Source organism: Ursus americanus, chromosome 2 (genome assembly GCF_024610735.1).
Source record: "Ursus americanus isolate L20-20 chromosome 2, mUrsAme1.1.p, whole genome shotgun sequence".
Taxonomy (NCBI): Eukaryota; Metazoa; Chordata; class Mammalia; order Carnivora; family Ursidae; genus Ursus; species Ursus americanus.
The window spans coordinates 80,545,317-80,565,776 of record NC_142128.1 but is presented as its reverse complement, the minus strand read 5'-3'; the positions used below and the strand labels follow the sequence as shown (position 1 = coordinate 80,565,776).

Sequence of the window (20,460 nt, the reverse complement as noted above, 5' to 3'; positions counted from 1 at the left end):
ACCTAAATGTCCGCTGACAGATGAATGGATAAAACAATGTGGCATAGACAGTTGATCCTTGAGCAATATAGGTTTGAACTGTGCAGGTCCACTTATATGTGGATTTTTTTTTTAAATCTATTTATTTATTTTAGAGAAAGAGAAAGAGAGAGCACAAGTAGGAGGAGGGACAGAGGGAGAAGCAGGCTCCCCGCAGAGCAGGGAGCTCAATGCAGGGCTCTATCCCAGGACCCTGGGATCATGACCTGAGCCGAAGGCAGATGCTCAACTGATCAGGCACCCCTATATGTGGATTTTTAAAAAATAAATACATTGGAAATTTTTTTGAAGATTTGCAACAGTTTGAAAAACCTCAGTCAAATTGCACAGCCTAGAAATATTTTAAAATATTAAGAAAAAGTTAGGTATTTCATGAATGCATAAAACATATGTAGATACTATTTCATCGTTTGCTACCATAAAATACAAATTACAAAAAGTTAAAATTTATCACAATTTACACACACAGACTTTACATGGTGCCATTCACAGCTGAAAGAAATGTAAAGAAACCTAAAGATGCAGTAGTAAATAGTAATTGCATAAAATTAATGGTAGTATATACTTTAATAATGCCATAGTTGTTACAGAAAAAGCCATCAAACCCAAAACAATAAATTCCTGCTGGAGAAAACTGTGTCCAGATGTGTATGACCTCACAGGATTTACAATATAGTCAATCAAGGAAATCATGAAAGAGATCATGAATATGACAAAAAAGGTAAGGGGTGAAGGGTTTCAAGATACGGACTTAGATTTCAAGATATACTAAAAAGCTGTAGTAATCAAAACAGTATGGTACTGACACAAAAACAGACATATAGATCAATGGAACAGAATAGAGCCCAGAAATAAACTCATGATTACATAGTCAATCTTCAACAAAGGAGGCAAGAATATGCAATGGGAAAAAGACAGTCTCTTCAACAAATAGTGTTGGGAAAACTGGACAGCTACATGCAGAATAAAACTGGACCACTTTCTTATACCATTATACAAAAATAAACTCAAAATGAATTTAGGACCTAAATATAAGAGCTGAAACCATAAAAATCCTGAAAAAGAGCACAGGCAGTAATGGCTCTGACATTGGCCATAGCAACATTTTTTCTAGGTAGGTCTCCTGAGGCAAGGGAAACAAAAGTAAAAATAAACTATTGGGACTCCACCAAAATAAAAAGCTTCTGCACAGCAAAGGAAACCCTCAACAAAACTAAAAGACAACCTACATAATGGGAGAAAATATTTGCAAATGACATATTTGATAAAGGATTAGTAACCAAAATAGAGAAAGAACTTCTATAACTCAACACAAACAAAAACAATCCAATTAAAAATAGGCAGAAGACATGAACTAGCTATTTCTACGAAGACGACACACAGATGGCAAAGAGACACACGAAAAGATGCTCAGTATCACTCATCACAGGAAAATGTAAATCAAAACCACAATGAGATTATCACTTCACACCTGTCAGAATGGTGAAAATCAAAAACAAAAGAAGCAAGTGTTGGCACAGATGTGGAGAAAAATAATCCTTGTGGTAGTGATGGTGGGAATGCAAACTGGTGCAGCCACTATGGAAAACAGTATCGAGGTTCCTCCAAAAATTAAAAATAGAACTACCCTATGATCCAGTAATTCCACTATTGGGTATTTACCCAAAGAATATGAAAACACTAATTTGAAAAGATACACACACCCCTATGTTTATTGCAGCATTATTTACAATAACCAAATTATGGAAGCAATCTAAGTGTCCATTGATCGGTGAATGGATAAAGAAGATGTGGGATATGTGTGTGTGTGTGTGTGTGTGTGTGTGTGTGTGTGTAAAAGAATGAAATCTTGCCATTTGCACATCATTGATGAATCTAGAGGGTGTAATGCCCAGTGAAATGAACAAGTCAGTCAGAGAAAGACAACTACCATATGACTTCACTCATATGTGGAATTTAACAAAGAAAGCAAACAAAGAAAAAAGAACAAACAAAAAACCAGACTCTTAAATATAGAGAACAAACTGATGGTTACCAGAGGGGCGGTGGGTGGGAGGATGGGTAAAATAGGTGAAGAGGAATAAGAGTACACTTACTGTGATAAGCTCTGAGTAATTGCTGAGTCACTATACTGTGCATGTGAAACTAGTATCACACTGTATGTTAATTATACTGGAATTTAAAAAAAAGATATGGATCTTAGAGAAACTCAAGAGCAAACAGACACACCAGAGGGATTAAAAGAAGATGACTTGATGGAGATGAGTGCTCCCACACTAAGGAAGAAGGCAGAGGACCCAGAAGAAGAAGTGCCAGAAAACAAACTGACATCAGATAATCTGGGAGAAGAGTTCTGATTATTCAAGACTGCCTTCAACTTCTTTTACGATGTGGGCCCTTTTCTGACAGAGGCACTGAAACTGAAGGAAAGGGTGGAAGAAAGTTGGTACCATACAGACATATTTTTTGAGACATGAGAAGGCAAAAAAAGTCAGACAGAAATTACATATTTTGGAACGTGCCTGCCTCTCTTGCCCCCCCTTCCACATTCTCCACCTTTTCAGCCTCTGCCACTCTTAACAGCAAGACCAACCTTCCCTCTTCCTCCTCAGCCTACTCAATGCAAAGAAGATGAGGCTGAAGACCTTTATGATGATGCACTTCCAATTAAGGAACAGTAATTAACCATCACGCTGTACAGCTAATGAATTTATCTGTTGTATGTGTATGAGCGTCTTTGTGTGAAAATCTAACTGTGTGGCAGGAACTGTAGGAGATGTTTTTGTGTCATCATCTTCTCCTAAGTACTCACTGTGTAGAACATTGTGTGCAAGACTTGTATGGAAGAGGATAGCTAATCCTCATATAGGCGTAAGATGAGTGATACTTCATATAAAATTAACAATGTCAGTTTTCTTACTTTCATAACTTTGCTTTCAAGGAAATAGGATACTGTATACCTCTCTCTCTCTAGTAACTGGAGAAACTGCCTATCAGCCTATCATCACAGGTAAACGTTTTTTAAGAAGTAACAATGTTTCCAATACTGTATTATGAAATGACTGTAATACTGTATGCTATAGAAATTTTATAATGACCCATTGATTAATGTACAGGACAGGCTACTATGAAGCAATCAACTACACTAGGGTCCCATAAAACAATCATACTGCTGCTTCTTCATTATCAATTTATGAATCATTATACCTGTAAATAAATACAAATTTCTTTTTCACATTATCTTCTCATTTTTAATGGTTAGTGTTAATAATACATATAAAATCTACTATGTTTTGTATCATATAAGACAACAGGGTTGTAGGTTCTGACAGACAATTCATTTTATGAGGAATCTAAAACAGTCAAATTCACAGAAGCAGAGAGTAGTAGAATGGTGGTTGCTGGGGGAAGGGGAAAATGAGGAGGTATTAAAGGGTACAGTTTCAGTTGTACAAGATGAGTAAGTCCTAGAAATCTACTGTAAAGCACAGTATCTATAGTTAACAATACTGTACTGTATTTCTCACACCACAATTTACGCTTTACATCCAGACCTTCTCCTGCTCCTCCAAACAGATGGAGATAACTAGTAATCATAGCTGTTCTTTATTAATGAAATCACAATCCATTTAAATGCCTATCTGAAGAACTAAATATTTTTGTATGTTGAATAATAAAGAAAAACAGAAAGCAAATAAACTTAATTATTTCAATAATAGGTAGAGATTTATCAACTTACTATGTATCCTAGCCCTCCTTCTTGTGGGTTGTTCAAACCATTCTTGAGGGGTTTTTTGATATCCCGAGCCTGAAGCAAATACATATATCAAGATATCATTTCACATACTTTGAAATGTATACAAATTTACAAGGTAAATTTATCAGAAAGGCAAAACACATCTGGGGAGGAAAACAACAAAAGCAATAGGTTCAGAAGTAAAAGATAATGTTAAAGGATCTACCAGTGAAAGGTGAACCATGACTTACAGCAAAATAAGCAGCAAATAAATATATAATCACCTAATAGACAAAACTATGTACAAGTCCTTTGTTCTGGTCTGAGAATGACTGAATTCAATAATACTTGAATTTGATTTCAATATTACTTAAGAAGAAAAAAGTTAACCATTTATTCTTGTAAAGAAGTTACTTTAGGTAAAATAGTCCTAAACACATTCCCATGTAATTACACATTTGGTACCAAAGTGTGGTGGGACTAAAAGGCAAAGAGGGTAAAATAATCTAAAACCCTAATTCAAATCCAAATTTGACAAAGTCAAAATTACTTGACTGATAAAAGAACAGACAACCAACCACTTACTTAGCACGGGAGGTTGCTTATCAAGAGTTAGGAAGTCTCGACCTAAAACAGAAAACAAAGATAGGGTCATACAATACGTGGAAGTAGGTACAGTGAAGATACTGCATAGACATTGTACTTGTATAATATGGATACTATAAACAAAAAAATCCCCACAAAAATCAAACCTTTCTTTCATCAGTCCCAAACATAGGTGATGCATCCATTCTTTCCCCTTTTCTAAACTTCAAAGTATTCAAGATTTGGATAATAATAAGTCAACTTTAGGATCAATACCATCAAAATAATGGCTGCGTGTACTGAATGCTTACCAGGTATGAAGTATAATTTTATTTAATTCTCACACTTCATGTGGTTGATACCATTATTCCTATTTACAAATAAGGGCACTGAAATTGATCATTTGCCCAAGATTACATATCTACAGGTAATAGGGCTGAGATATAAACCTAGGCAGTCCATATATGTTTATACTACATAAGCAACGTTGTGGGCATTGCAAAATAGTTATGAAGAGAAAGATGCTAATTTTTGTTTTGGGATGGTATCTAAGGACAATTGTAAAATGATACAATGGGATGATTAGAAATGATATTTCAAACAATCATAACAAAGTAAATTTCCAAATCTGCCCTAAAGAAATGAGTTATTTCTACCCACTGATACAAGTGTCACTATAAATTTTTCAGTTTTTTTCCTGCATACAAATGCAAAATATGCCAGCTGTAAAAGAAATAAAACATTCTAGAAATAATTAACTTAAAAATTCATAAATATTTATTAAGTGCCTACTATGTGCAGGAATACCATGGTGATTAAGACATATGAATATTCTTTCAGATTTGTTTTCGGTCTATACCAACAAAATACTTTTTAAAAAAAAGTAGACACATGCTTTTTAAAATGTCTTTCATGGTTTTTAAGAAGTACTTTTTTTTTTTTTTTAAGATTTATTTATTTATTTATTTGAGAGAGCGTATGTGCATGTGAGGGGGTGGGGAGGGAGTGGCATGGGAGGGGTGAGGACAGAAGTGGAAGGAGAGGAAAGAATCTCAAACCAACTCTGCGCTGAGTGCAGAGTCCAACATGCGGCTCAATCCTACAACCCTGAGATCATGACCTGAGCCGAAACCAAGATCAGACCCTTAACCAACTGAGCCACCCAGGCACCCCAAGAAGTACTTTTCAAAAAACGCCTCTGACTTAGGTTTGTATCTTATAATCAAGAATTTAACTGGATGGTTTATCTTTCTCAGTGACACATAAAATAAAGGCATCTTAGATTTAAGGATATATATCTTGATCACCTATTCATTAGTATACAAAGTACTCATTTTTCATAACTAAAAAGTATTCCACTGTATGCATGTAGCATAATTTATATAGGGAGATACTTTCAAGAGCTTCCAAAAATCAAAAATGTAGTATAACAAAGGGCAAAGATATAAGATGATTCAGCAAGTAATTTTCCACAAATGATTTATTTTTGTGTCTCAGTGGCTTTTGTTTTATCGCAGTTTTAAGTTCAAACCCAGAACCTTCTAAAAGCTAAATATAGATAAAATGAAATAAAGTGGAATTCTATAAACATAGTGATTACAAAACAGATTTCTAGAGACTTTTCCTTTAAAAACAATCTCATGGGGCGCCTGGGTGGCTCAGTCAGTTAAGTGTCTGCCTTCGGCTCAGGTCATGATTCCAGGTTCCCAGGATTGAGTCCCACATCCAGCTCCTTGCTCAGTGGGAACCCTGCTTCTCCCTCTGCTTGCCACTCCCCCTGCTTGTGCACGTGCTCTCTCTCTCTCTCTCTGACAAATAAAGAACTAAAATCTTTAAAAATAAATAAATAAATAATTCAAAAAAGGTGATGTGGAAAGGAAAAAAGTCCTTGAAGATTTTATATACAAAGATATTTTAGGCTGATTAATAATTAACTCAAATTCTGGGACTTGATTTAAAAATGAAAAAGAAAAAACAGTATCATTTCTGCTTAACCTAAGAAATACATATCCACTGCAGGTAATCTGCAAAATACAGAAGGGAAAAAAAAATGTCACCAATTATTTTACCATCCTGAACAAATCAGTGTTATTAGCATTTTAGTATCTTTCCAATCTTTTCTTTTGTTATATTTTCTCAACACTTTGTGAAAATTTTCAAGATTGTAAGTGACGCTGTAAGATTTTTATATACCTACCACCTAGCTTATCATTAACTTTTTACTATGCCTTGGTTTATTACTTATCCAACCTTCCAAACTTTTCCAATACAGCTCAAATCATACTACATATAAAATTTATATCCTTATTAGAATATGTCCATATAAATAGGCTCAAACTACATTAGTTAAATTAAACTAAAAACAGTCAACAAATTTATATGGGCAGCAAGGACATTCAACAAGTCACGGAATGCAGATTCTTGTTTTTTAAAATCAAATTCAAGCTTGAGTACAGAGATGAAGCAAATTCAAGATGCTGGATGAGTTGTTTAGCAATCACTAGACCTCTTTTTCAACACTTCATGGAAGTGCTGGAAATTGGAAAAGAGGATCTTCAAAAATAAAAACAGCATTTGACCACACACACAGGTAGACTTTGGAGTTTAAGACATGGCTTTACTTACTTTGTGATGACTGGCAAAATGATTCTGGATATTGACTTGACGATCTGGTGGTCTGATCTAAAAAAACAACAACAAAAGTAAATATAGTACCTTGTAAAGTACAGTATACTTTTAAATGCACATTTTATAAGAGAACAATGAGTAATCAAAGGAGCAAAGATAGTCAGTAAAACCCCAGGAATTCAACACATGGGTGCACAATTTATTTTTAAAATTAAAGTCATGTTGTATCTAAAAAATTAATTATCTCTTTGCCTAACCACTTTCTAAAGAAAAAAATGTAAGATATAGAACATGGCATGAGGCAAGGGAGATAATACAAGCTTTGGGCTGGGGAACATTTTGAAAGTTTATAATGGATCTTCTTGAAATCATTAATACCTCATTTTGCCTCAAAATTTTCTTGTAAGTGGCCAATACATTATATATTTTAGTCTACTCTTTAAAAAACGTGTTTTCATATAAAAATGGAAATCATAACTAAACCTGTTCAAAAGTGATCAGATTGTTATCTTGGAAGCAGGAGCATTTGACATATTCAGGGTGGTAGCTAAATATTTTTGTTACCGTATTCCTATTACTAAAAAAATTTGAGCATCAATCTCAAAAACATATACATGTATTACTGAAATAATATATAAACTAATGTGTTGCATTTATTATAAAATAAAAACAGACATTTTAAATGGATGAAATAAAATATAAATATATATGAAATTCTAATATTTTCTTCCTGCACTCCAATGGAACTTTTTTGTTTTTATTTAAATTCCAGTTAGTTAACATACGGTATAGTATTAGTTTCAGATGTACAATGAAGTTATTTAACACTTTCATACAATCCCCTGTGTTCATCACAGCAAGTGCACTCCTTAATCTACATCACCTGTTTCACCCATCCCCCAACCCACCTCCCCTCTGGTCAGACTGTTCTCTATAGTTAAGAGTCTGTTTCTCGGTTTGCGCCTCTCTCTCTCTTTTTGTCCCCTTTGCTCATTTGTTTCTTCTTGTACCTCTTCGGTGATAATGAGCCCAGAAAATAATCCAGGAAGATCTGTATTCTTTTTAATGTGCTCCCCTTTTTGTTCTTTAGCTAGAGTTTTCTTCTGCATATGGGTATGTGCTTCATTAAGAATTTATTAGAATTCTAAAGGGATCACAGAGCCTGCGGTTTATGTAGTTTTGAAGAGCTATATGCTGGTAGCAATGCCATCAAATTATTGGCTATATGAATGGCTTAATCAGTCTCTAATTTTTAGAGCTTTGTGTGTACATATACCAAAACTAATAAGAACACTTAATTTAAGGGTTTACTACATGACAGGTACTTTCTAGGTGCTTGCACATATGAATTAATTTAACCTCTTAACAACCCAGGTGAGGAAACTGAGGAACACAGAAGTTAAACAATGGCTTGAGGGCACCGACCCAGTAGTGGAGGAGTGAAACCCAGGGATTCTGGCTTCAGAGCCCATGTTCTTAACCACTATGCTAGAATGGTGCATATCTCCTTTGGGATTTCTGCATCAAGAAAGAACGGGGGGAAATGAGGAAGGGTGGGAAATACAGGGAATACCAAATGCCCATAAACCGGCTTATGAGCTTATTTTTAAAACGGAATGATGAAGTAAAACAGGAACTATGGAAATTCTCAAAAAGCGGTGAGGGGAAGTGGAGAATTAACTCTTTCATAGGACTAAAATATAAAATTATTCACTCTTTACAGAGTTTACAAATTGGTTTGGCACACTCTTAAGCCTCAATTGGTATTTTTTTTTCTCTTCAGTCAATTCTTTCCTTTAATAAAACACAAATTCACATGAACAATCATAAACTGTTATTACTGAGCTGGTGTGAATTTGAACAATCCAGAGATAAAAGCAATTACCCAGGTATATTAAAACTTCCTAAAAGCTAACTAACATTCCTGATAGTGTAATGAGTACCAATGCCAATGAAATTAGTTTCTCTATAACATTTAAAACATTTTTAAAAATATTTTATTTATTTATTTGAGAGAGAAGGAAAGAGAGCGAGTGTGTGCATACACATAGATACACACACACACACGAGTACACAAGGGGAGTGAGGGGCAGAGGGAGAGGGACAAGCAGACTCCCCGCTAAGAAAGGAACCCGACATGGGGCTTAATTCCAGGATGCTGGGATCATAATCGGAGCTCAAGTCAGATGCTTAACCTACTGAGTCACCCAGGCATCCCTCCCTATACCATTAAAAAAAAAAAAAAAAAACAAAAAAAAACTACAAATAACTCTTCTTTTGAGCACAAAAAATATCTTATATTCCATAAATATCAAAGTAAGCTAAAAAGTGACTTATTTAGATATTACATGGCATTACATTACTAATTAGATGTACACATGAAATCAGTAATTTTAATAAATATTAAATGGAACACAACCTTTTAAAAAGTCGTTTTTATAAAATACTTTGAAGTATTTTTTTAAAAAGCAAATTCACAAATACCTTTATATTTAAACTAAAAAGACAGCTCCTAGGATAAAATCATATGTATATAAAGCAATGTTACCTCCAAAATCAAGAGAATCCCCGGATCTGACCTTAGCAGTAGTAATATCACTGTCAGAGCTATCTTGATCATCCTGTTCAGTTTCTCCTAAAAAGAAGTAAATAATACACTAGTATAGTCTTTATTCTAAGGCTCTAAAGATCTAGATTAAAAAACAAGTAATTCAACACTAAAATGAAGCCTCTCTAATTATCAGATATAGAATTGCTATTTATTACGCTTATTATTCTGGATCACAAATTTTCATGTAAGCTAAAATTGAGCTCATTAATGTTCTCTGAGGCACATAATTGTATCTCAAACAAATATTCAGAGTAATATCTACAAGATTATATTCTGAGGCTTTACTGTAGTCAAACAGAAAACAAATGAGCAAAATAGTGGAAAAATTCTACCTTATGGGGGAACTACATTTGGTCTGTGTGTAAATTCAGACAAGATTAGAATATGCACACATTTATAAATGTCCATCTGTGTTTCTGCAAGGGGGATGTACACATACACCCATATGCAAACATTTCAGTATGCAGGTAATCTTAGATTATGGTGGGTTCTAAAACGGACTAAATTTTACTATACTATTTACAGACTGATTATGAGAATTTGGAAAAATGATTATTTTAATACCATAGTCAAAGCCGAGCATATGCCAGAATCTTCTTTTAGTAACTTTGCTTAAAATTATTAACTCAAACAAAAGATGCTTAAAATGCATATAGAATCGCTCACTCTATCCTATTTTACCTGCCTAATTATGAGTTCAGGTAAGCATGGATTTTTTTTTTTCTGAAGAAAAATACACTATTTTCTGCTCTCTCTTAAGTACCTGTCAAAATTACACCTCATGTAAATGGCGAAAAAAAGATTTAGAATATTTTAAAAGAGAATACCTCCTTCAGAAAAATTGACCTTCTGTTGGACACCGGTGGCTTCTAGAAAAGAAAAGCAGACATGTCATATACAACGTCAAAAGCTAAAGCTCAGGAATAAACAAGAGCACATAATTTAGGAAAGTGAATATAAAGACAGACCAACTAAGCTTTTTTTCTATTAAATCTTAAAAATATATATATTATTTCCCTCTAGGTTATTTCAGAAATAAGTCTGATACAAACTAGAATCAGGAAGAATTTATTTTTCCTTCAGCCACAGGTCCATTTGTACTCTAAAACGTAACCTGTTTGCGGAAAACATTAAATTTTCCAATGGCAAACATTCCAGTCCCTATATAGATGAACTGTATTCTCATTCTCCTTCTGCCAGATTCCCTACACTCTCAAGAAACCCGCCATCTTGGTATAACTGACGAACCAGTTCTTTATCGCACTGATATATCCAAAAAGGAAGAAAGAGGGAAAGAAACTCCAGCTCCAGCAAGTTCATGAACACCACTATTCCTCAGAGCCAGAGAATCTGGGCAAAGATAAATGAGCAAAATATATCAAACAAATTTTAAATGTAGTATTTGTACATGGGCTATTCTGAAAGATATTTATTAAAGGGAGATAAACCCAAATGTGGCATTGCATACCTGGGCTAAAATATTGAGTGATCATTTGAGAAGTAGCATGAATCAGACTGCTCACAAAGCTGAAATCTGTTTCTTTTCAGCTTTTCCTTCTAACGTTTTTAACCCCTATTTGCTTTTCAAAAGGGCAAACTACTGTGGAAGGCAAGTGCCAACACATTATATGGTGAATCTGGGAATCTTTTCTTCAGATCAGTTTAATTATATTAACGTAACACTGGTCAAACTACTTCTACCACAATAGTGGCAACTGTAAATCAATATGTGAAATATATTTGCCAATATTTTTGGTATAAGAAAAAACTAAATCTAACTACACATAATACTATGTTACTCTTAAAAAACTAGAATCTGGTATATTATATCCCCCCCCCTTTTTTTTGAAGATTTTATTTATTTATTTGACACAGAGAGAGCAAGAGAGGGAACACAAGCAAGGGGAGTATGAGAGGGAGAAGCAGGCCTCCCGCCGAGCTGGGAGCCCAATGCGGGGCTCAATCCCAGGACCCTGGGATCATGACCTGAGCTGAAGGCAGATGCTTAACGGCTGAGGCACCCAGGTGCCCCTATATTCCTTTTAATCTAGGATCTTTAAGGAGGCTGTCTTCTCAATTTTCTTTTTCAAGCAGAAAAATGGAAAGTCAAACTTGCCTTAGTGCTATTCTCTTAAAATTTTTTCATGAATATTTTCTTCATACAAAAAAGTTATCATTCCCTTTTTGGAGTTTTCTAAGCATGTAACTATTATTGTACTCATCTTTTGTACAGCAGTTTACTTTCTTTATTCATATAACTAATCCCAAAGCATGCAAACAAAAGATGTTTTAAGAATCAGTGGTTATGTCTTAAGTCGTTACGTTAATAATAGTTAAGCCCTTGATATTTGCATGCTGCTAGTTTTCAAAAAACCTTCATGTCTGCAATCTGATTGCCATAACGTCATAAAGGAATACTTTCCTAGGTAAGGCTCATAGCTATTAAGTGACTTTTCTAAGGGTGTCAGAACAGATGATGAAAAAAGGACTTGAACACAGGCTCTTCTGATTTCTAGTCTACCACCCACTACCACTGCATCAGTCTCGTTTATAATGGCATATAGTCAGCAATGATAGTTTTATAATTAATTCTTTTCTTTTAAAGAGTTTAAGATTCACAGCAAAATTGAGGGGAAGGTAGATAGATTTTCTCTATGGTCCCTGCCCCACACATACATAACCACCTCCACTATCAACATCCCCCACCAGAGTGGTCTATTTGTTGAAAAGTGGTGTCATTGATGGATCTACATTTACACATTATAATCACCCAAAGACCCCAACTTACAATTCACTCTTGGTGTTGCACATTCTGTGGGTTTAGACAAATGTATAATGACATGTATCCATCATTATGGCATCATGCAGTTATTTTCATGCCCTATAAAATCCTCTGTGCTCCATCCTCTTCATCTTTCCCCTACCACCACCACCACCACCACCACCACCACCAAATCCTTGACCACCACTATTGTCTCAATAGTTTTGCCTTTTCCGGAATGTCATATAGGTTCCTTCATGTCTTTTCATGGCTTGATAGCTCATTTCTTTTTAGCACTGAATAATTCTTCATTCTCTGGATGTTCCAGTTTATTTATCCATTCACCTACTGAAAGATGTGTTGGTTGCTTCCAAGTTTCGGCAATTATGAATAAAGCTGCTATAAACATGTGTGCAGGTTTTTGTGTAAATATTAAGTTTTCAACTCCTTTGGGTAAATATCAAGGAGTGTAATTGCTGGATCAACATAGTAAGAATGTGTTTAGTTTTGTAAGAAACCAGCCAACTGTCTTCAAAGTGTTTGTACCACTTTACATCCCCATAACAATAAATGAGTTCCTCTTACTCCACATTCTTGTTAGCATTAGGTGCTGCCAGTTTTCTGCATTTTAGCTATTCTAATAGGTATGTAGTGGTATCTTGTTTTAAACTGCATTTCCCTGATGACATATAATGTAGAGCATCTTTTCACATATTTGCTATCTGTGTATCTGTTGCTGAGGTGTCTGTTAAGGCTTTGGCTCATTTTCCAATCAGGTTGTTTTCTTATTGTTGAGTTCTAAGAGTTCTTTGTATATTTTGGATAACTGTCCTTTATTAGATGTATCATTTGCAAGTATTTGCTCTCAGTCTGTGGCTTGTCTTATTCTCTTGTCATTGTCTTTTGCAGAGCAGAAGTTTGTAACTTCAGTGGAAGTTCAGCTTACCAATTCTTTCATGGGTTGTGTTTTTGGTTTATATCTCAAGAGGCATCACCACATCCAAAGTCCTCTAGGTTTTCTCCTGGTATCTTCCAGGACTTTTCTCGTTTAAAAATTTGTATTTAGGTCTGTGATACATTTTAATTTTTGCAAAGGGTTTAAGGTCTGTGTCTACATTCTTTTTTTTTACATGTAGATCCAGTCGTTCCAGTACCATTTAAGACTCTCTTTGCCTCTATTGTCTTGCCCTTGTTCCTCTGTCAAAGATCAGTTGACTACACATGGGTCTATTTATGGGTTCTCTATTCTATTCTATTGATCTGTCTATTCTTTTACCAAGAATTACTGGAAGTTGAGCCCTCCTACTTTGTTCTTCCATACTGTATTGGCTATTCTGTGTCTTTTGACTCTCTATATAATTATTTTTTCAATATCTACAAGAGAAGTTGTTGGGGTTTTCATTGGGAATACACTGAATCTATAGATTAAGTTGAAAAGAACTGACATCTTGACAACACTGGGTCTTCCTATCCATAAATGTGGAATATCTCTCCATTTTTTAAAAGTAAATTCTTTGATTTTATTAATCAGTTTTGTAGTTTTTCTCATATAGACCTTGCACATAACTTCTTAGATTTATACCTAAGTATTTCATTTCGGGAGGGGATGCTATTGTAAATTGTACTGTTTTTAATTTCAAATTTCTCTTGTTCATTGCTGGTATGTAGAAGAGTGATTAGCTTTGGTATATTAAACTTGCATCCTGTAACATTGCTGTAATTCTTATTAGTTCCTATTTTTTTGTACATTCTTTTAGATTTTCTACATTGATGATGCTACCAGTTAACAAAGACAGTTTTCTTTCCTTCTTCCCAACCCGTATACCTTTCATCTCCTTTTGTCTTACTGCATTAGCTAGAATTTCCAGCACAATGTTGACAAGGAATGGTGAGCTGGGCCAACCTAAATATGCATTTAGGTTCCTTCATGTCTTTTCATGGCTTGATAGCTTATTTCTTTTTAGCACTGACACTAATACAAAAGCTTCCAGTTTCTCACCATTATGATGTTAGCTGTAAGACTTTTTGTAGTGCTATAAAGTTGAGAAAGATCCCCTCTATTACTAGTTTACTGAGAGTTTTTATCATGAATCAGTGTTGGATTCTGTCATATACTTTTTCTGCATCTTATCAATATGATCATGTAATTTTTCTTTTTTAGTTTGTTGATGTGATAGATTTTCAAATGTGAACCAGCCTTGCATACCTGGGACAAATCCTACTTAGTTGTCTTTTTTTTTTTTTTTTAAGACTTAAACAAAATTTTTAAGTAATCTCTACACCCAATGTGAAGCTCGAATTCACAACCCCCAGATCAAGAATTGCATGCTCTACCGACTGAGCCAGCCAGGTGTCCCTAATTCCTTTTGTAGTTTGGAGTCATCTTGCTAATATTTTGTGGAAGACTGTTGCATCTGTGTTCATGAGATATTGATCTGTAGTTGTTTTCTTGTTGTTTGTCTGGTTTTGGAATTAGGGGAATGCTGGCCTCACAGAATGAGTTGGGAAGTATTTCCTCTGCTTCTATCTATAGTAATTTGTGTCATTTTTTCTTAGTTTATCTCTTTCCTTCTTTCTTTTTTCCTTGGTTAGCCTGGCTAACCTTTTAAAAAGGCTTTGCCTTTTAAAAATAATTTTGCAAGGTACAGAATTCTAGTTTGGTCATTTTTTTCTCTCAACACTTAAAATCATTCATTTCACTCTCTTCTTGCTTGTATGGTTTCTGAAAAAAAGTTGGATGTAGCTCTTATCTTTGCTCCTTTACAGGTCAGGTGTTTTGTTCCTCTAGCTTCTTGCAGGTTTTATCTTTGATTTTCTGTAGTTTGAAAATGATGAACACGCAGGTGTTTTTTTTTTTTTTTTTTTTTTTTTTTTTGCATTTATTCTGCTTGGTGTTCTCTGAGCTTCCTGAATCTGTGATTTGGTGTCTGACATTAACTTGGGGAAAATTCTTAATCATTATTGCTTCAAGTATTTCTTCTGTTCCTTTTTTCTTCTTTTGGCACTCCCATTATGTGTGTTACACATTTTATAGCTGTACAGTCCTTGGGTGTTGTTTTTTCAGTCCTTGTTACTTTGGCTTTTGGTTGAGAATTCTAGTTTTTAAAATTAAGATATAAGTGACACATAACATTGTGTCAGTTTGTACAACATGTTGACTTGATACATTTATATACTGCATTAGCACTACTGCAGCATTAGTTAACACCTCTGCCACACCACGTTATCATTTATTTGAGTATTCTATCAATATGCTCTCTAGCACAGAAATTGTTTTCCTCAGCCATAACCAATCTAGTATGCCCATCAAAGGCATTCTTCATTTCCATTAGTGTTTTGTTTTTTTGCATCTCTAGCATTTCCTTCTGATTCTTAGGATTTCTATTTCTGTTTACATTGTCCATCTGTGTGTACTTGCTGTCTACTTTTCCCATTAGACTCTCTGGCATATTAACCATAGTTGTTTTAAATTTCTGGTCTTGTAACTCCAACATTCTTGCCATATCTGGTTCTGATGTTGGCTGTCTCTTCAAATTGTTTTCTGCCTTTTGGTATGTCTTTTTCCTTTTTGAGAGAGAGAACAAATGCATGCACACACACGTGTGAGGGGAAGATGAAGAGGGAGAGAATCTTAAGCAGGCTTCATGCCCAGTGCGGAGCCTGACACAGGGCTCTATCTCACGACCCTGAGATGATGACCTGAGCCGAAATCAGGCACCCCACCTTTAGGTATGTCTAGATACCAAATCTTAATCTCAAGATTTTGTCCTGATGGCTGAACATGAGGTACTGGGTAAAAGGAACTGGGTAAAAGGAACACAGGCCTTTAGTACACAGGCCTTTAGTAATGTGGTGATGAGGTCTGTGGGGAGGGAAAGGGCTCCATAGTCCTGTATGTCTTAGTCTTTCAGTGAGTTTATGCCTCTGAACTGTGAACTTCACAAGTGGTTCTCAATGTTTTTCTTTCATCCAGGTTGTCCAGAGTGGCCTGGAGTAGGGTATTTTCCTTCCCCTAGATCAGCTGGGCTCTGATGATACTCTAGTAGGTCAGGCTCCGGTTAACTAGATTGCCCTGAAGGCAGCCATGTTAAGAACAGAGTGCTCTGACATATTGCAAAATGATTCCTTTCCCCCTCTAAATGCCAAAGATGGGGGGATTCTTCTCTGTTACTTACTATGGGGATTTGGTTGAGCTCCTGGAAGTACATCTCACGGTACAGTGGGGGCTCTGCAATGACTAGGTCCCCTTGGCATTTTTCACTCTCAGACTTCTCCACATGGAGCCTCCTTCAATTCATCAGTAACAGCTCAGAACTGGTTCCTGCAGAGGTCTCCACTTTTGAGTCTTTGCTCTTGTTCCGGAAGCCATGATATCCTGTATTTGTCTCTCCACTCTGGGAGGCAGGGGTTTGCCCTGTGTTTTCTTCTTTCTCACAGATCCAAAAAGAGCTTTTGATTTTTCAGTTGTGTTTACTTGTTGTTAGGATGGTGTGGTGACTTCCAAGCTTCTTACATGTGGAATGGAAGGGAAACCAGAAATCTCTCTCAGTGATTTTTTTGAATAAATTAATGATGAAGAAAAGACAGAGGGCCGAACCCTTCTGAGGTTCCAACAACCTCTAAGTGTAACTCATTTACAATAGCAGCCTTGGTTCCATTTATATTAGGGCATTATGTTTCACATAATTTAAAAATTATTTGGTATAGTAAAACTTAAGGCTGAATTGATTTTAGAATCTGTGTATTTCTTCATTGAGCTACCAGTAAAAAAAATGAATAGTGCAGTTATCCTTCCCTTTTTGATCCTAATTTATTTCCGTGTACTTTTTAAACTCCAGGTAAATTTGTTCAGAGCCAATTCACCTAATAATTAATTAACCCCTCATATACAGGTTGCCTAAAATTCAATTTCCTTTATTTTGTTTATGTATGTATTGTCTAATTAGCCTGGGGAATTTAAGAATTTTTTTTTTTAACCAACTTATATAAGTGAGCTCCCCATTTATTTTTTGTATCATTTATTTGAAGTATTCAATATATCTTGGATTTTATCTATTTTTGAACACTTTTAAAACTTTGATTCTAGTCTTTAAAGGCCCTTTCTTGGGGTGCCTGGGTGGCACAGCGGTTAAGCGTCTGCCTTCAGCTCAGGGCGTGATCCCGGCGTTATGGGATCAAGCCCCACATCAGGCTCCTTCACTATGAGCCTGCTTCTTCCTCTCCCACTCCCCCTGCTTGTGTTCCCTCTCTCGCTGGCTGTCTCTATCTCTGTTGAATAAATAAATAAAATCTTTAAAAAAAAATAAATAAAGGCCCTTTCTTTAGAATTTTATGTTTCTAGCAATATTTATCAATAGTATTCAAGACATGAACAGTAACTTATTAAACAAGATTGTCTTGATAATACCACTAATATCATTGTGCCTTAGGCACAATCCAGTATGTTATGAATTAGATGTTCTAAATAATAATAAATCCTATCGGTTTCTTTGATTTGATAATAACCATCATTGTATCAGTCTACCCATTGTCTTGCCTATATTTACAATTTTTTTAAACACAGTTTTCATTTTACTAAATGAAGATCAAGAATTCCAAGTCTACTATTAGAATGTCATCCTAAAAGTTATTTAACATATCTCGGAGTCACAGCTAATCAGAGACTGTTGTCTTTAATGCAAAAGAGTTTAATTTCTCATATTGCACAGACTCTGAAGATAAACAGTCATGTCTATTACAAGACATTTACAAGTACCTGCAAATCTCTTTACCCATTCTGCTTGCTACTCATCCTTCAAAATTCAGGTCAAATGCCATTTCCTCCATGAAACCTCCCAACCTCTCCTGCAGAGTAGGGCACTTCTCCTCCAGGCTATCACATACACATACCACTATTTTAACACTTACAACATTCCAATAATTTTTCAACTTGTTTTTCTTTTCCATTAGATCATGCACTATAGAGCTAGAGAAAAAAATGTCATGGCTCTTTATAGGTTCTAGCATTTAGGCCACTCACTAATATATACATAGAAGGTTGTTAAAAATAAATGTACGTTTGGGGCACCTGGGTGGCTCAGTTGTTAAGCGTCTGCCTTCGGCTCAGGTCATGATCCCAGCGTTCTGGGATCGAGCCCCGCATCGGGCTCCCTGCTCAGCAAGAAGCCTGCTTCTCCCTCTCCCACTCCCCCTGCTTGTATTCCCTCTCTCTGTCAAATAAATAAATAAAATCTTTAAATAAATAAATAAATAAATGTTTGTTTAATAAATGAACAGATTTTTATATCACAGAATAAAAACTTTTAAGTTTAGGACTTCGTTAATACTTCTCACACCATGACAACATTACTTAACAACTCAAGGAGATAGTGTGAAATTAGTGCTTAATAATTAGGCTTCATACAAGGTTTTCTGTTTTCAACTTTCTAACCTAAGCTTCAAAGAATGTATATTTAAATACAATCTGATGATGAATCAGCAGCATCTAGGACTATATGAAAGTTTTAATTTCATTTCCCTCTTTTGTATTATCTTCCTTTATTTTAAACTCCTTGGCTTCTGCATGTAAAAGGTTAAAACACTTTTTTTTTAAAGGTATTATTCTTCCCTATGCTCATGAAGAATCTTTGAGAAATTAAACTCTTATTTGGAGCAGTAATACCCTTAATTAAAAAAAAAAGTTAAAATATTACAAAGCTGTGGCAAAGAAAAAAGAATAGGCTGGGTCAGAATACACCCGCCCACAGCTGGGGACATCTTGGCTGAGGGGGGGTAGAGCTTGGGCCTGGGGCTGGCAGCTTCACCACCCAGAGTCCCTAGGACTCACCATTCCCCCCCAACTGGTGTCACCCAAATGCACTGTGAGAACACGGCACAGGTCTTAGTCCAGACATTCTGGCCACTGACCTCAACTACTACATGGTCCACAAAGGGATGCCATTCCACCACGACCATAAGACCTCCAAGAAAGCCGTGTTCATGGCCACGACTAAGGGGGTTGCCCTCAACCAGTTACCTCTGAAGGAGCTACAGACCATCAGGCCCCTGTCCTTGGGCGACATGTGCTGCCTGTGGTACTACAGACACAGCGTGGAGCAGTAAGCTGCCTTGAGTGGCATGGCGGGCTCCAGTGTTGACTGGCAGATCGGCCAGGTGTGAGCACTGCTGCGGGCCCAGCAGGCCTAGAGCCCTCCCCACCCTGATTCCAAATAAAGTGGGCCCAAGAGGAAAAAAACAATGATAAAAGCTGTGGCACTTAGTAGACAAACGGCAATAATTAAAGGAGCTGTTAAGGAGGTACTACTTTTCCAATAATCTCAACCAATTAGGAAAAGGTACTTTCATCAGTCCTACGAACTTGTTTGTTGTAAGAATAGATCACTTACAACCATCTCTTCAGGTGGAAATCAACCACTAGTTGTATCACTTTCTTTTGCTTGGCTACAGTTTTTAAGGAAAATACAGGTATATTTGTATCATAGAGTTTTTATTTCTAGAGACTTATTGAATGCGTTGCTGTGAGAAGTGAAAGATATTCAAGTAAATAAAATGTTGCTTATTTTGTGCTTTGTCTGGGGACAAAGACAGGAAGATTTCATAAATGAGACTCTGGTGCTTCTCAAAGAGAAGACTAGATAGAATACCGGAGTCGTTGTGTCTCCTGTCTTCTTGTGCTGTCCATACAGGCTAATATGGACTGTTACAATGAATCTATGTCCAAGCAAGTATGTAACTCTCTGAATTTACTCTTAGAACAAACAAAAGTCACTTTGGGTAATTTGCGGGTTTTTATTCCTGACACTGGTATAAACCAGGGAGTGGTAAACTTTTTCCATAAAGGGCCAAATAGTAAATATTTGAGACTTTGCCAGACCACATGAGGTCTCTTTTCTTAGCTCATAGGCTGTACAAAAACAGGATTGCAGGTCAGATTTTACTCAGAGGCCGACTCCCCGCTTTAAGAGCGGTACCTTTAAGATTATTCAATGCCAATCACGCTTTTGAGAAAAGAGCCAGAATGGGGCAGCAGGAAGGAGAGTGTAAAAAACAGTTTGGGGATATCAATAATATTCAAGCTCCATGAATAGCTACTTTTAATAC

General features: G+C 35.8%; 1 protein-coding gene across 4 annotated transcripts in view; it reads right to left on the bottom strand.

Moving 5' to 3' along the window:
* TOR1AIP1 (torsin 1A interacting protein 1) overlaps positions 1–20,460 on the bottom strand; it is a 36,222-nt gene that overhangs the window by 7,534 nt on the left and 8,228 nt on the right. For all 4 annotated transcript variants that reach the window (XM_045811488.2, XM_045811486.2, XM_045811487.2 and 1 more), the window contains 5 exons: positions 10,427–10,468; positions 9,537–9,623; positions 6,986–7,042; positions 4,361–4,402; positions 3,779–3,847 (listed from right to left, as the gene is read on the bottom strand). In XM_045811488.2, the coding sequence (XP_045667444.2) occupies positions 3,779–3,847; positions 4,361–4,402; positions 6,986–7,042; positions 9,537–9,623; positions 10,427–10,468 (297 nt within the window). The remainder of the gene's footprint in view (positions 1–3,778; positions 3,848–4,360; positions 4,403–6,985; positions 7,043–9,536; positions 9,624–10,426; positions 10,469–20,460) is intronic.